Genomic DNA, 19,269 nt, shown 5'->3' on the forward strand with positions numbered 1-19,269 from the left:
ACAGAAGGTTCTTGTATAGAGACAGAAGGTCTTGTATAGAGACAGAAGGTTCTTGTATAGAGACAGAAGGTTCTTGTATAGAGACAGAAGGTTCTTGTATAGAGACAGAAGGTCCTTGTATAGAGACAGAAGGTTCTTGTATAGAGACAGAAGGTTCTTGTATAGAGACAGAAGGTTCTTGTATAGAGACAGAAGGTTCTTGTATAGAGACAGAAGGTTCTTGTATAGAGACAGAAGGTTATTGTATAGAGACAGATAGGGACAGAAGGTCCTTGTACAGAGACAGATAGGGACAGAAGGTCCTTGTACAGAGACAGAAGGTCCTTGTATAGAGACAGAAGGCACTTGTATAGAGACAGAAGGCACTTGTATAGAGACAGAAGGTTCTTGTAGAGAGACAGAAGGTTCGTGTATAGAGACAGAGGTCCTTGTATAGAGACAGAAGGTCCTTGTAGAGAGACAGAAGGTTATTGTATAGAGACAGAAGGTTCTTGTATAGAGACAGAAGGTTCTTGTATAGAGACAGAAGGTCCTTGTATAGAGACAGAAGGTTCTTGTATAGAGACAGAAGGTTCTTGTATCGGGACAGAAGGTCCTTGTATAGAGACAGAAGGTTATTTTATAGGGACAGAAGGTCCTTGTAGAGAGACAGAAGGTCCTTGTAGAGAGACAGAAGGTCCTTGTAGAGAGACAGAAGGTTCTTGTATCGGGACAGAAGGCACATAAGGTTATTTTATAGGGACAGAAGGTTCTAGACCTCAATAGAACATATTAGAGGTATTCAATTTAAATTCCAGTCAATTCAGAAAGTAAACTAAATTCCTATTCCGATTTTTCTCAGTGTACTTTCCGAATTGAACCCCAACCGTAGTATCTATACCTCGCTGGCAGAGTCCACTCCCAGGAACCAGTAGTTGCAGGCGTAGATGTTCATGGTGGACCACAGGTTGCCGACCTCAGTCTTCTCCTCCTCTGCTGCCTCGTCTTTAGGTTTCGCCGTCATGGCTGCCGTGATGGTCATCACTGTGTTCAGGATGACAGGGGAGATCTGAGAGAGGGAAGGGAAGAGCGTTTCAGGTATTTATTTTCTACTTTAGTTATCCTTTATTCATACGGGGGAAGTCAGCGGGATTCTTATGTGTGATGATCAATTAAAAATCTCGATCGCAATGACGATCTTGATTGACGGCTATGTTCAGAAGTAGCCTCTCAGTACATGAGGCGGTTCAATAATTCAAACCATTTCTCACTCCTGAGCACTCAGAGCTAGAGGTCTTCATGGATCCACCTGTACCCGAATACCTGAGAGGGCCCGGATCCAGAACTCGAAATAATGTCACGGGTCTCGGGTATATATCACGGGTCTCTCAGCGACCCAGAGTCAACAGGTAGGCTACAGCGACCCACTAATTTCTCGTCCTGGTTTGATGCCGCCTCAGTTAGTCTAGCTAGCTAACGTTAACTTCTCGTCCTGGTTTGATGGCGCCTCAGTTAGCCTAGCTATGCTAACGTTAACCTCTCGTCCTGGTTTGATGCCGCCTCAGTTAGCCTAGCTAAGCTAACGTTAACTTCTCGTCCTGGTTTGACGCCGCCTCAGTTAGCCTAGCTAGCTAATGTTAACTTCTCATCCTGGTTTGATGCAGTCCATGCCAAGTATTACGTAATCATATTTGATGATAAATAACCTAGCTATGGCAGCTATTAGTCCATTATACATAAATGTGTATTATTTATGCAAATGAAGTCCGGTTGGGAAAGCCCCAGGTCCATTGGACCCGTGAAGACCTCCTACTCAGAGCACATTGGTACACTCTGCCATAACATTTTTAACCAAACTAACTTGACAAAGAAGGGATGCAACCTACTTTGATAATGACTTCCTCCACAGTCACACAGCCGGTAAGGGGTTGGTTGGGGTGGGTTTTGGTTTCCAGGAAGACAGAACACGGACGTAGCACCTGAAGACCAATGAGAAAGAAGCATTTAGGGAGTTGGATTCAATTCAAATATACTTAAGGAAAACGTATTAAAACGCAACAGGAAATAGCTTTGAATCATATCCCAGCTGATGCTTTACAGTAGTGACATTCGATGCAGTGTAGAGGGTCTCCAAAAAAACATCTATTAAAAGCCATTTTATGCTCACCGTGGTGACCACCTTGGTCTCATTGGTCCTGATGAAGGGACAGGCCAGAACTTTGAGCTCTCTGAGGTTGGCCGTCATGCTTTGTCCCCCAGGGGCCCCGGGCCCTCCCCCAGGCTCTAGCATCAGACTGAAGTCACATTGGAAGGACGCAACCAGCGCCGGAGCGTCGGCTCTCATCAGGTTAGCCACAAACACCACCTCTGGGTCTAGTATGACTGCACGCAGCTTGGTCCTGGGACTGGAGCCTGGGGGAGAGAGGAGGGGAGGAACATCACCTCACCACCAAACATATCCTAATGTTGGGTATGGAGGGTAGAGAGAGGAGAAACATCACCCCACCACCAAAACACTGTAGCCATCACTATACAATACCATCACTCCACACCAAAACACTGTAGCCATCACATTACATTACCCTCACTCCACACCAAAACACTGTAGCCATCACTATACAATACCCTCACTCCACACCAAAACACTGTAGCCATCACAATACAACATCACTCCACACCAAAACACTGTAGCCATCACATTACCATCACTCCACACCAAAACACTGTAGCCATCACATTACCCTCACTCCACACCAAAACACTGTAGCCATCACATTACCATCACTCCACACCAAAACACTGTAGCCATCACTATACAATACCATTACTCCACACCAAAACACTGTAGCCATCACATTACCCTCACTCCACACCAAAACACTGTAGCCATCACTATACAATACCCTCACTCCACACCAAAACACTGTAGCCATCACATTACCCTCACTCCACACCAAAACACTGTAGCCATCACATTACCCTCACTCCACACCAAAACACTGAAGCCATCACATTACCCTCACTCCACACCAAAACACTGTAGCCATCACATTACCATCACTCCACACCAAAACACTGTAGCCATCACTATACAATATCATCACTCCACACCAAAACACTGTAGCCATCACTATACAATACCCTCACTCCACACCAAAACACTGTAGCCATCACCTTACCCTCACTCCACACCAAAACACTGTAGCCATCACGATACAACACCATCACTCCACACCAAAACACTGTAGCCATCACGATACAATACATCACTCCACACCAAAACACTGTAGCCACCACGATACAATACATCACTCCACACCAAAACACTGTAGCCATCACTCCACATCACTCCACTGTAGCCATGACTCCACATCAAAACACTGTATCCTTCACAACACCATCACTCCACACCAAAACACTGTAGCCATCACAATACAATACCATCACTCCACACCAAAACACTGTAGCCATCACTATACCATCACTCCACACCAAAACACTGTAGCCATCACTATACAATACCATCACTCCACACCAAAACAATGTAGCCATCACTATACAATACCATCACTCCACATCAAAACACTGTAGCCATCACAATACCATCACTCCACACCAAAACACTGTAGCCATCACTATACAACACCATCACTCCACACCAAAACAATGTAGCCATCACAATACCATCACTCCACACCAAAACACTGTAGCCATCACTATACAACACCATCACTCCACACCAAAACAATGTAGCCATCACAATACCATCACTCCACACCAAAACACGGTAGCCATCACGATACAATACATCACTCCACACCAAAACACTGTAGCCATCACTCCACATCACTCCACATCAAAACACTGTAGCCATCACAATACAATACCATCACTCCACACCAAAACACTGTAGCCATCACAACACCATCACTCCACACCAAAACACTGTAGTCATCACTCCACACCAAAACACGGTAGCCATCACTATACAATACCATCACTCCACATAAAAACACTGTAGCCATCACAACACCATCACTCCACATCAAAACACTGTAGGCATCACAATACCATCACTCCACACCAAAACACTGTAGCCATCACAATACAATACCATCACTCCACACCAAAACACTGTAGCCATCACTATACAATACCATCACTCCACACCAAAACACAGTAGCCATCACTATACAATACCATCACTCCACACCAAAACACTGTAGCCATCACTATACAATACCATTACTCCACACCAAAACACTGTAGCCATCACATTACCCTCACTCCACACCAAAACACTGTAGCCATCACTATACAATACCCTCACTCCACACCAAAACACTGTAGCCATCACATTACCCTCACTCCACACCAAAACACTGTAGCCATCACATTACCCTCACTCCACACCAAAACACTGAAGCCATCACATTACCCTCACTCCACACCAAAACACTGTAGCCATCACATTACCATCACTCCACACCAAAACACTGTAGCCATCACTATACAATATCATCACTCCACACCAAAACACTGTAGCCATCACTATACAATACCCTCACTCCACACCAAAACACTGTAGCCATCACCTTACCCTCACTCCACACCAAAACACTGTAGCCATCACGATACAACACCATCACTCCACACCAAAACACTGTAGCCATCACGATACAATACATCACTCCACACCAAAACACTGTAGCCACCACGATACAATACATCACTCCACACCAAAACACTGTAGCCATCACTCCACATCACTCCACTGTAGCCATGACTCCACATCAAAACACTGTATCCTTCACAACACCATCACTCCACACCAAAACACTGTAGCCATCACAATACAATACCATCACTCCACACCAAAACACTGTAGCCATCACTATACCATCACTCCACACCAAAACACTGTAGCCATCACTATACAATACCATCACTCCACACCAAAACAATGTAGCCATCACTATACAATACCATCACTCCACATCAAAACACTGTAGCCATCACAATACCATCACTCCACACCAAAACACTGTAGCCATCACTATACAACACCATCACTCCACACCAAAACAATGTAGCCATCACAATACCATCACTCCACACCAAAACACTGTAGCCATCACTATACAACACCATCACTCCACACCAAAACAATGTAGCCATCACAATACCATCACTCCACACCAAAACACTGTAGCCATCACGATACAATACATCACTCCACACCAAAACACTGTAGCCATCACTCCACATCACTCCACATCAAAACACTGTAGCCATCACAATACAATACCATCACTCCACACCAAAACACTGTAGCCATCACAACACCATCACTCCACACCAAAACACTGTAGTCATCACTCCACACCAAAACACGGTAGCCATCACTATTCAATACCATCACTCCACATAAAAACACTGTAGCCATCACAACACCATCACTCCACATCAAAACACTGTAGGCATCACAATACCATCACTCCACACCAAAACACTGTAGCCATCACAATACAATACCATCACTCCACACCAAAACACAGTAGCCATCACTATACAATACCATCACTCCACACCAAAACACAGTAGCCATCACTCCACACCAAAACACTGTAGCCATCACAATACAATACCATCACTCCACACCAAAACACTGTAGCCATCAATACAATACCATCACTCCACACCAACACACTGTAGCCATCACTCCACACCAAAACACTGTAGCCATCACAATACAACACCATCACTCCACACCAAAACACTGTAGCCATCACATTACCATCACTCCACACCAAAACACTGTAGCCATCACATTACCATCACTCCACACCAAAACACTGTAGCCATCACATTACAACACCATCACTCCACATCAAAACACTGTAGCCATCACATTACCATCACTCCACACCAAAACACTGTAGCCATCACAATACAACACAATCACTCCACATCAAAACACTGTAGCCATCACATTACCATCACTCCACAATACCATCACCCCACACCAAAACACTGTAGCCATCACAAAACATTACCATCACTCCACACCAAAACACTGTAGCCATCACAAAACATTAACATCACTCCACACCAAAACACTGTAGCCATCACAACACCATCACTCCACACCAAAACACTGGAGCCATCACAACACCATCACTCCACACCAAAACACTGTAGCCATCACAACACCATCACTCCACACCAAAAGGAAATCCTATGAGCATTGAACGGCTGTATAGTTTTAAGTTTGTCATTTATCTCCCCCACCCTCTCTCTCTCTCCCCTTACCTGTTCTGGGGTCAGTGTTGGCTCTATCCCGAAGCTCGGCCAGCTGTTTGAGGGGTAGCTGGGAGGTCTTGGCCAGGCCTGGCAGGGCTAGCTTGGTGTTAGTGGGCACGTCCTGGGCAGAGCTCTGGGGCAGGGCCTGGATGAAGAAGTCTGCCACTGCCATGAGAAAGTCCACGCTGGCGCACAGATAGAGCTTCTGTACCACCGCCACCACCTGGCGCTCGCTGGCGCTCTGCGTGTACGCCACGTCTATCATGGCTTCCTCGCTCGCCTCGTCACGCTTACCCAGCATCCTGAGGGGTTTGGGCAAACGTGAGGTTACATATCACAATCAATCAATTCAACAATCGATACATTGAGACTATGCAGAACATAACCCAGTAGTATTGAGACTAACCCGTTTGGTACTGTCCAGAACATAACCCAGTAGTATTGAGACCGACTGGTACTGTCCAGAACATAACCCAGTAGTATTGAGACCGACTGGTACTGTCCAGAACATAACCCAGTAGTATTGAGACCGACTGGTACTGTCCAGAACATAACCCAGTAGTATTGAGACTGACCCAACTGGTACAGAACACAACCCAGTAGTATTGAGACTGACCCGACTGGTACTATACAGAACATAACCCAGTAGTATTGAGACCGACCCGACTGGTACTGTCCAGAACACAACCCAGTAGTACTGAGACTGACCCGACTGGTACAGAGCACAACCCAGTAGTATTGAGACAGACTGGTACTGTACAGAACACAACCCAGTAGTATTGAGACCGACCCGACTGGTACTATACAGAACACAACCCAGTAGTATTGAGACCGACCCGACTGGTACTATACAGAACACACCCCAGTAGTATTGAGACTGACCCGACTGGTACAGAACACAACCCAGTAGTATTGAGACTGACCCGACTGGTACAGAACACAACCCAGTAGTATTGAGACCGACCCGACTGGTACAGAACACAACCCAGTAGTATTGAGCCTGACCCGACTGGTACAGAACACAACCCAGTAGTATTGAGACTGACCCGACTGGTACAGAACACAACCCAGTAGTATTGAGACTGACCCGACTGGTACAGAACACAACCCAGTAGTATTGAGACTGACCCGACTGGTACAGAACACAACCCAGTAGTATTGAGACTGACCCGAATGGGACAGAACACAACCCAGTAGTATTGAGACTGACCCGAATGGGACAGAACACAACCCAGTAGTATTGAGACTGACCCGAATGGGACAGAACACAACCCAGTAGTATTGAGACCGACCTGACTGGTACAGAACACAACCCAGTAGTATTGAGACTGACCCGACTGGTACAGAACACAACCCAGTAGTATTGAGACTGACCTGACTGGTACAGAACACAACCCAGTAGTATTGAGACCGACTGGTACAGTCCAGAACACAACCCAGTAGTATTAAGACCGACCCGACTGGTACAGAACACAACCCAGTAGTATTAAGACCGACCCGACTGGTACAGAACACAACCCAGTAGTATTGAGACTGACCCGACTGGTACAGAACACAACCCGGTAGTATTGAGACCGACCTGACTGGTACAGAACACAACCCAGTAGTATTGAGACCGACCCGACTGGTACAGAACACAACCCAGTAGTATTGAGACTGACCCGACTGGTACTTTCCAGAACACAACCCAGTAGTATTGAGACCGACTGGTACTGTCCAGAACACAACCCAGTAGTATAATTCAGTAGTTTAACCTGAGGTAGCCTCCACCCCAGCCGTGACTCTCCCAACGACAACATGGTGTGACGCCTGGCGGGGCGAGACTCACCGTGAGGTGACTCTCTGTACGCCTGTCCTCATGTCGTCCAGGGTGCAGGCTGTGAGGATGGTAGAGACCTCCATGGACCCGTTATTAAACATCTTCCCTGAAGCCTTCATCAGGTGAAAGGTCAACTCCCCCAGACACAGCCTCTCCTGGTGTTGAGACACAGCCGATACCTTGGAAATGGGGAAACAAAGACATACAATCTGTCCATTAACCAATCAGCAGACCACTGGGGGAACTACCTAGAGTCATTACAAGGTCATTACCACAGTCATTACCGTCATTACCACAGAGTCATTACAAGATCATTAGCACAGTCATTACAAGGTCATTACCACAGAGTCATTACCACAGAGTCATTACCACAGAGTCATTACCACAGAGTCATTACCACAGAGTCATTACCACAGAGTCATTCGCACAGAGTCATTACCACAGAGGCATTACAAGGACATTACCACAGAGTCATTACCACAGAGTCATTACCACAGAGTCATTACCACAGAGTCATTACCACAGAGTCATTACCACAGAGTCATTACCACAGAGTCATTACCACAGAGTCATTACAAGGTCATTACCACAGAGTCATTACAAGGTCATTACCACAGAGTCATTTTGGACAGTAATGACTGGTGTTTGGTAGATGTTTTCACCCTAATCATGGCTTTGTGTAATTATCCAGGGCTTGGAGAGCAGAGAGGACATTAAGAGTAAATGACTGTCATTAACGGATGCCAAGCGCTGTACAGGCCCAATTCCCCCCCGTTCCTCCAGAGAATACATTAGAACTGAGACCGGGCTATATCACCTATAGGTACGTACCTGTTTAGTGTCATTAGAACTGAGACCGGGCTACATCACCTATAGATACGTACCTGTTTAGGGTCATTAGAACTGAGACCGGGCTACATCACCTATAGGTACGTACCTGTTTAGTGAGACCGGGCTACATCAGCTATAGGTACGTACCTGTTTAGTGAGACTGGGCTACATCACCTATAGATACGTACCTGTTTAGTGAGACTGGGCTACATCACCTACAGATACGTACCTGTTTACTGAGACCGGGCTACATCACCTATAGGTACGTACCTGTTTAGTGAGACTGGGCTACATCACCTATAGATACGTACCTGTTTAGTGAGACTGGGCTACATCACCTATAGATACGTACCTGTTTAGTGAGACCGGGCTACATCACCTATAGATACGTACCTGTTTAGTGAGACCGGGCTACATCACCTATAGATACGTACCTGTTTAGTGAGACTGGGCTACATCACCTATAGATACGTACCTGTTTAGTGAGACCGGGCTACATCACCTACAGGTACGTACCTGTTTAGTGTCATTAGAACTGAGACCGGGCTACATCACCTATAGATACGTACCTGTTTAGGGTCATTAGAACTGAGACCGGGCTACATCACCTATAGGTACGTACCTGTTTAGTGTCATTAGAACTGAGACCGGGCTACATCACCTATAGATACGTACCTGTTTAGGGTCATTAGAACTGAGACCGGGCTACATCACCTATAGGTACGTACCTGTTTAGTGAGACCGGGCTACATCAGCTATAGGTACGTACCTGTTTAGTGAGACTGGGCTACATCACCTATAGATACGTACCTGTTTAGTGAGACTGGGCTACATCACCTATAGATACGTACCTGTTTACTGAGACCGGGCTACATCACCTATAGGTACGTACCTGTTTAGTGAGACTGGGCTACATCACCTATAGATACGTACCTGTTTAGTGAGACTGGGCTACATCACCTATAGATACGTACCTGTTTAGTGAGACCGGGCTACATCACCTATAGATACGTACCTGTTTAGTGAGACTGGGCTACATCACCTATAGATACGTACCTGTTTAGTGAGACCGGGCTACATCACCTACAGGTACGTACCTGTTTAGTGAGACTGGGCTACATCACCTATAGATACGTACCTGTTTAGGGTCATTAGAACTGAGACCGGGCTACATCACCTATAGATACGTACCTGTTTAGTGAGACTGGGCTACATCACCTACAGGTACGTACCTGTTTAGTGAGACTGGGCTACATCACCTATAGGTACGTACCTGTTTAGTGAGACTGGGCTACATCACCTATAGATACGTACCTGTTTAGGGACATTAGAACTGAGACTGGGCTACATCACCTATAGATACGTACCTGTTTAGTGAGACTGGGCTACATCACCTATAGATACGTACCTGTTTAGTGAGACTGGGCTACATCACCTATAGATACGTACCTGTTTAGTGAGACTGGGCTACATCAACTATAGATACGTACCTGTTTAGTGAGACTGGGATACATCACCTATAGATACGTACCTGTTTAGTGAGACTGGGCTACATCACCTATAGGTACGTACCTGTTTAGTGAGACTGGGCTACATCACCTATAGGTACGTACCTGTTTAGTGAGACTGGGCTACATCGCCTGTTTAGTGAGACCGGGCTACATCACCTGTTTAGTGAGACCGGGCTACATCACCTATAGATACATACCTGTTTAGTGAGACTGGGCTACATCACCTATAGGTACGTGCCTGTTTAGTGAGACTGGGCAACATCACCTATAGATACGTACCTGTTTAGGGACATTAGAACTGAGACTGGGCTACATCACCTATAGATACGTACCTGTTTAGTGAGACTGGGCTACATCACCTATAGGTACGTACCTGTTTAGTGAGACTGGGCTACATCACCTATAGGTACGTACCTGTTTAGTGAGACTGGGCTACATCACCTATAGGTACGTACCTGTTTAGGGTCATTAGAACTGAGACTGGGCTACATCACCTATAGGTACATACCTGTTTAGTGAGACTGGGCTACATCACCTATAGATACGTACCTGTTTAGTGAGACTGGGCTACATCACCTATAGATACGTACCTGTTTAGTGAGACTGGGCTACATCACCTATAGATACGTACCTGTTTAGTGAGACTGGGCTACATCACCTATAGATACGTACCTGTTTAGTGAGACTGGGCTACATCACCTATAGATACGTACCTGTTTAGTGAGACTGGGCTACATCACCTATAAGTACGTACCTGTTTAGTGAGACTGGGCTACATCACCTATAGATACGTACCTGTTTAGTGAGACTGGGCTACATCACCTACAGGTACGTACCTGTTTAGGGTCATTAGAACTGAGACTGGGCTACATCACCTATAGGTACATACCTGTTTAGTGAGACTGGGCTACATCACCTATAGATACGTACCTGTTTAGTGAGACTGGGCTACATCACCTATAGATACGTACCTGTTCAGTGAGACTGGGCTACATCACCTATAGGTACGTACCTGTTTAGTGAGACTGGACTACATCACCTATAGGTACGTACCTGTTTAGTGAGACTGGGCTACATCACCTATAGATACGTACCTGTTTAGGGACATTAGAACTGAGACTGGGCTACATCACCTATAGATACGTACCTGTTTAGTGAGACTGGGCTACATCACCTATAGATACGTACCTGTTTAGTGAGACTGGGCTACATCACCTATAGGTACGTACCTGTTTAGTGAGACTGGACTACATCACCTATAGGTACGTACCTGTTTAGTGAGACTGGGCTACATCACCTATAGATACGTACCTGTTTAGTGAGACTGGGCTACATCACCTATAGGTACGTACCTGTTTAGTGAGACTGGGCTACATCACCTATAGATACGTACCTGTTTAGTGAGACTGGGCTACATCACCTATAGGTACGTACCTGTTTAGGGACATTAGAACTGAGACTGGGCTACATCACCTATAGATACGTACCTGTTTAGTGAGACTGGGCTACATCACCTATAGGTACGTACCTGTTTAGTGAGACTGGGCTACATCACCTATAGATACGTACCTGTTTAGTGAGACTGGGCTACATCACCTATAGGTACGTACCTGTTTAGGGACATTAGAACTGAGACTGGGCTACATCACCTATAGATACGTACCTGTTTAGTGAGACTGGGCTACATCACCTATAGGTACGTACCTGTTTAGTGAGACTGGGCTACATCACCTATAGATACGTACCTGTTTAGTGAGACTGGGCTACATCACCTATAGATACGTACCTGTTTAGGGACATTAGAACTGAGACTGGGCTACATCACCTATAGATACGTACCTGTTTAGTGAGACTGGGCTACATCACCTATAGATACGTACCTGTTTAGTGAGACTGGGCTACATCACTTATAGATACGTACCTGTTTAGTGAGACTGGGCTACATCACCTATAGGTACGTACCTGTGTAGTGAGACTGGGCTACTTCACCTATAGATACGTACCTGTTTAGTGAGACTGGGCTACATCACCTATAGATACGTACCTGTTTAGTGAGACTGGGCTACATCACTTATAGATACGTACCTGTGTAGTGAGACTGGGCTACTTCACCTATAGATACGTACCTGTTTAGTGAGACTGGGCTACATCACCTATAGATACGTACCTGTTTAGTGAGACTGGGCTACATCACCTATAGGTACGTACCTGTTTAGTGAGACTGGGCTACATCACCTATAGGTACGTACCTGTTTAGGGACATTAGAACTGAGACTGGGCTACATCACCTATAGATACGTACCTGTTTAGGGACATTAGAACTGAGACTGGGCTACATCACCTATAGGTACATACCTGTTTAGTGAGACTGGGCTACATCACCTATAGATACGTACCTGTTTAGGGTCATTAGAACTGAGACTGGGCTACATCACCTATAGGTACGTACCTGTTTAGTGAGACTGGGCTACATCACCTATAGGTACGTACCTGTTTAGTGAGACTGGGCTACATCACCTATAGATACGTACCTGTTTAGTGAGACTGGGCTACATCACCTATAGGTACGTACCTGTTTAGTGAGACTGGGCTACATCACCTGTTTAGTGAGACTGGGCTACATCACCTATAGGTACGTACCTGTTTAGTGAGACTGGGCTACATCACCTGTTTAGTGAGACTGGGCTACATCACCTATAGGTACGTACCTGTTTAGTGAGACTGGGCTACATCACCTGTTTAGTGAGACTGGGCTACATCACCTATAGGTACGTACCTGTTTCGGGTCATTGCTGTACAGGACCAGTCCCAGGGACTCTATGTTGAAGATAAACGTCATGGTTTCCAGGGGTTCCTCTTCTACCTGTCGTTCTGGAAGTTCAACCGTGTTCTCAACACCGTCTGAAGGACGACGAGAGAACAGAAACGTGGTCAGAAGAATTAACACGCTCGGGACTCACGTCCATAACATTACACACATGACCTCTGACCTTTGGGGTAGTCTGTTTTCAGCATCAGCGTGGTCTTGTGTGTCAGGGCTGTCGTGTCGGGGCTGGTGTGTTGGTCTGGCTGCAGACCGCTGGCTTCTCCAATGTTCTCCATCAGGATCCTCAACAGAACTGTAAGGTCATCCTGACTCAGGGCAACCTGGGGAGAACAGACGACAGAGAGGATATGTAGCTGGAGCTAATGCTAATGGTTGCTAATGCTAATGTCACTAATACTAGTTCACCTGAAGAGACACAAGCACAGAGAAGATGTAGCTGTAGCTAATAGTTGCTAATGCTAATGTCACTAATACTAGTTAACCTGAAGAGACACAAGCACAGAGAGGATGTAGCTGTAGCTAATGCTAATGGTTGCTAATACTTGTTAACCTGAAAAGACATAAGCACAGAGAGGACATAGCTGTAGCTAATGCTAATGCAGCTGATAAGTAGAGCCCGAATTAACTTGAGGACAGACAGGAGACATATAGGATGGAGCTGTAGCTAATGCTAATGTTGCTAAAGCCAATAATTCTGTAGCTATTTCCGCGTTCACATCATGTCGGCGTGATCGGAGGAACATCTTGCTAATTCGGAGGAATGACTTGGAGCGTTCACTTGCTCGGAGATCGGAAGGAACGCAAGAACCATTCTCACCATTGACAGACGAAATCACGGCAATGTTTGTTGAACACGGCATAAGGAAATACAAAGTTGATTTACTGTTTAACGGATTTTGAAAAGTGAGGTGAGCGAGCAGATTAAAATAAAAAATATATTTTAAAAAAAAAATACACCATTTGGAACCCTTTGTAAAAATACTAAACAATCTTTTTTACAACACCTAGTGACATCAGCATAACATTCTAGTCTGGTATAATGTTTGGTATAATGGTTTTGGAATGACAGTCATAGGAACCACAGTTTGAGTCCTGATCAGGGTACCCGCCTAATTAAGCTGGAGAGCACAGTTAGACGCAGTTCAGCCATTTTTTAAATATTTGTTATACTTGATGTGCTGACATATATATAGCAGCCCACTAAAGTAATCAGACCTGGTCTGACTATAACCAACTGCTTCAGCTTGAATGCTATATTTAACACGTCTCCCACTAGCTGATAACTAGAGGAGCCTCAAAATAACCCGAGGACCGACAGGAGACGTATAGGACGGAGCTGTAGCTAATGCTAACTAGAGGAGCCTCAAAATAACCCGAGGACAGACAGGAGACGTATAGGACGGAGCTAATGCTAATGCTAATGCTAACTAGAGGAGCCTCAAAATAACTCGAGGACCGACAGGAGACGTATAGGACGGAGCTGTAGCTAATGCTAACTAGAGGAGCCTCAAAATAACTCGAGGACCGACAGGAGACGTATAGGACGGAGCTGTAGCTAATGCTAATGCTAACTAGAGGAGCCTCAAAATAACTCGAGGACAGACAGGAGACGTATAGGACGGAGCTGTAGCTAATGCTAATGTTAACTAGAGGAGCCTCAAAATAACTCGAGGACAGACAGGAGACGTATAGGACGGAGCTGTAGCTAATGCTAATGTTAACTAGAGGAGCCTCAAAATAACTCGAGGACAGACAGGAGACGTATAGGACGGAGCTGTAGCTAATGCTAATGCTAACTAGAGGAGCCTCAAAATAACCCGAGGACAGACAGGAGACGTATAGGACGGAGCTGTAGCTAATGCTAATGCTAATGCTAACTAGAGGAGCCTCAAAATAACCCGAGGACCGACAGGAGACGTATAGGACGGAGCTGTAGCTAATGCTAATGTTAACTAGAGGAGCCTCAAAATAACTCGAGGACTGACCGGAGACGTATAGGATGGAGCTGTAGCTAATGCTAATGCTAACTAGAGGAGCCTCAAAATAACTCGAGGACAGACAGGAGACGTATAGGACGGAGCTGTAGCTAATGCTAATGTTAACTAGAGGAGCCTCAAAATAACTCGAGGACCGACAGGAGACGTATAGGACGGAGCTGTAGCTAATGCTAATGCTAACTAGAGGAGCCTCAAAATAACTCGAGGACAGACAGGAGACGTATAGGACGGAGCTGTAGCTAATGCTAATGCTAATGCTAACTAGAGGAGCCTCAAAATAACTCGAGGACAGACAGGAGACGTATAGGACGGAGCTGTAGCTAATGCTAATGCTAATGCTAACTAGAGGAGCCTCAAAATAACTCGAGGACAGACAGGAGACGTATAGGATGGAGCTGTAGCTAATGCTAATGCTAACTAGAGGAGCCTCAAAATAACCCGAGGACAGACAGGAGACGTATAGGACGGAGCTGTAGCTAATGCTAACTAGAGGAGCCTCAAAATAACCCGAGGACCGACAGGAGACGTATAGGATGGAGCTGTAGCTAATGCTAATGCTAACTAGAGGAGCCTCAAAATAACTCGAGGACAGACAGGAGACGTATAGGACGGAGCTGTAGCTAATGCTAACTAGAGGAGCCTCAAAATAACCCGAGGACAGACAGGAGACGTATAGGACGGAGCTGTAGCTAATGCTAATGTTAACTAGAGGAGCCTCAAAATAACTCGAGGACAGACAGGAGACGTATAGGACGGAGCTGTAGCTAATGCTAATGCTAACTAGAGGAGCCTCAAAATAACTCGAGGACAGACAGGAGACGTATAGGACGGAGCTGTAGCTAATGCTAATGCTAACTAGAGGAGCCTCAAAATAACTCGAGGACAGACAGGAGACGTATCGGATGAAGCTGTAGCTAATGCTAATGCTAACTAGAGGAGCCTCAAAATAACTCGAGGACAGACAGGAGACGTATAGGACGGAGCTGTAGCTAATGCTAATGCTAACTAGAGGAGCCTCAAAATAACCCGAGGACCGACAGGAGACGTATAGGACGGAGCTGTAGCTAATGCTAACTAGAGGAGCCTCAAAATAACTCGAGGACAGACAGGAGACGTATAGGACGGAGCTGTAGCTAATGCTAATGCTAATGCTAACTAGAGGAGCCTCAAAATAACTCGAGGACAGACAGGAGACGTATAGGATGGAGCTGTAGCTAATGCTAATGCTAACTAGAGGAGCCTCAAAATAACCCGAGGACAGACAGGAGACGTATAGGACGGAGCTGTAGCTAATGCTAACTAGAGGAGCCTCAAAATAACCCGAGGACCGACAGGAGACGTATAGGATGGAGCTGTAGCTAATGCTAATGCTAACTAGAGGAGCCTCAAAATAACCCGAGGACAGACAGGAGACGTATAGGACGGAGCTGTAGCTAATGCTAACTAGAGGAGCCTCAAAATAACCCGAGAACCGACAGGAGACGTATAGGACGGAGCTGTAGCTAATGCTAATGCTAACTAGAGGAGCCTCAAAATAACTCGAGGACAGACAGGAGACGTATAGGACGGAGCTGTAGCTAATGCTAATGCTAACTAGAGGAGCCTCAAAATAACTCGAGGACAGACAGGAGACGTATCGGATGAAGCTGTAGCTAATGCTAATGCTAACTAGAGGAGCCTCAAAATAACCCGAGGACAGACAGGAGACGTATAGGACGGAGCTGTAGCTAATGCTAATGCTAACTAGAGGAGCCTCAAAATAACCCGAGGACAGACAGGAGACGTATAGGACGGAGCTGTAGCTAATGCTAATGCTAACTAGAGGAGCCTCAAAATAACTCGAGGACAGACAGGAGACGTATAGGACGGAGCTGTAGCTAATGCTAATGTTAACTAGAGGAGCCTCAAAATAACTCGAGGACCGACAGGAGACGTATAGGACGGAGCTGTAGCTAATGCTAATGCTAACTAGAGGAGCCTCAAAATAACTCGAGGACCGACAGGAGACGTATAGGATGGAGCTGTAGCTAATGCTAATGCTAACTAGAGGAGCCTCAAAATAACCCGAGGACAGACAGGAGACGTATAGGACGGAGCTGTAGCTAATGCTAACTAGAGGAGCCTCAAAATAACCCGAGGACCGACAGGAGACGTATAGGATGGAGCTGTAGCTAATGCTAATGCTAACTAGAGGAGCCTCAAAATAACTCGAGGACAGACAGGAGACGTATAGGACGGAGCTGTAGCTAATGCTAACTAGAGGAGCCTCAAAATAACCCGAGGACAGACAGGAGACGTATAGGACGGAGCTGTAGCTAATGCTAATGTTAACTAGAGGAGCCTCAAAATAACTCGAGGACAGACAGGAGACGTATAGGACGGAGCTGTAGCTAATGCTAATGCTAATGCTAACTAGAGGAGCCTCAAAATAACTCGAGGACAGACAGGAGACGTATAGGATGGAGCTGTAGCTAATGCTAATGCTAACTAGAGGAGCCTCAAAATAACCCGAGGACAGACAGGAGACGTATAGGACGGAGCTGTAGCTAATGCTAACTAGAGGAGCCTCAAAATAACCCGAGGACCGACAGGAGACGTATAGGATGGAGCTGTAGCTAATGCTAACTAGAGGAGCCTCAAAATAACCCGAGGACAGACAGGAGACGTATAGGACGGAGCTGTAGCTAATGCTAATGTTAACTAGAGGAGCCTCAAAATAACTCGAGGACAGACAGGAGACGTATAGGACGGAGCTGTAGCTAATGCTAATGCTAACTAGAGGAGCCTCAAAATAACCCGAGGACAGACAGGAGACGTATAGGACGGAGCTGTAGCTAATGCTAACTAGAGGAGCCTCAAAATAACCCGAGAACCGACAGGAGACGTATAGGACGGAGCTGTAGCTAATGCTAATGCTAACTAGAGGAGCCTCAAAATAACTCGAGGACAGACAGGAGACGTATAGGACGGAGCTGTAGCTAATGCTAATGCTAACTAGAGGAGCCTCAAAATAACTCGAGGACAGACAGGAGACGTATCGGATGAAGCTGTAGCTAATGCTAATGCTAACTAGAGGAGCCTCAAAATAACCCGAGGACAGACAGGAGACGTATAGGACGGAGCTGTAGCTAATGCTAATGCTAACTAGAGGAGCCTCAAAATAACCCGAGGACAGACAGGAGACGTATAGGACGGAGCTGTAGCTAATGCTAATGCTAACTAGAGGAGCCTCAAAATAACTCGAGGACAGACAGGAGACGTATAGGACGGAGCTGTAGCTAATGCTAATGCTAACTAGAGGAGCCTCAAAATAACCCGAGAACCGACAGGAGACGTATAGGACGGAGCTGTAGCTAATGCTAATGCTAACTAGAGGAGCCTCAAAATAACTCGAGGACAGACAGGAGACGTATAGGACGGAGCTGTAGCTAATGCTAATGCTAACTAGAGGAGCCTCAAAATAACCCGAGGACCGACAGGAGACGTATAGGACGGAGCTGTAGCTAATGCTAATGCTAACTAGAGGAGCCTCAAAATAACTCGAGGACAGACAGGAGACGTATAGGACGGAGCTGTAGCTAATGTTAACTAGAGGAGCCTCAAAATAACTCGAGGACCGACAGGAGACGTATAGGACGGAGCTGTAGCTAATGCTAATGCTAACTAGAGGAGCCTCAAAATAACTCGAGGACAGACAGGAGACGTATAGGACGGAGCTGTAGCTAATGCTAATGCTAATGCTAACTAGAGGAGCCTCAAAATAACTCGAGGACCGACAGGAGACGTATAGGACGGAGCTGTAGCTAATGCTAACTAGAGGAGCCTCAAAATAACTCGAGGACCGACAGGAGACGTATAGGACGGAGCTGTAGCTAATGCTAACTAGAGGAGCCTCAAAATAACCCGAGGACAGACAGGAGACGTATAGGACGGAGCTAATGCTAATGCTAATGCTAACTAGAGGAGCCTCAAAATAACCCGAGGACCGACAGGAGACGTATA

General features: G+C 45.9%; 1 protein-coding gene across 1 annotated transcript in view; it reads right to left on the bottom strand.

The window, feature by feature from the left end:
- LOC109876910 (vacuolar protein sorting-associated protein 13C-like) overlaps nucleotides 1–19,269 on the bottom strand; it is a 225,678-nt gene that overhangs the window by 87,531 nt on the left and 118,878 nt on the right. Inside the window, 7 exon segments of the mRNA XM_031812890.1 lie at nucleotides 881–1,048; nucleotides 1,866–1,958; nucleotides 2,147–2,391; nucleotides 6,292–6,584; nucleotides 8,111–8,280; nucleotides 13,220–13,344; nucleotides 13,434–13,590. Of these exon segments, the coding sequence (XP_031668750.1) occupies nucleotides 881–1,048; nucleotides 1,866–1,958; nucleotides 2,147–2,391; nucleotides 6,292–6,584; nucleotides 8,111–8,280; nucleotides 13,220–13,344; nucleotides 13,434–13,590 (1,251 nt within the window).

This window comes from Oncorhynchus kisutch, unplaced genomic scaffold, assembly GCF_002021735.2.
Source record: "Oncorhynchus kisutch isolate 150728-3 unplaced genomic scaffold, Okis_V2 Okis03b-Okis08b_hom, whole genome shotgun sequence".
Lineage (NCBI taxonomy): Eukaryota > Metazoa > Chordata > Actinopteri > Salmoniformes > Salmonidae > Oncorhynchus > Oncorhynchus kisutch.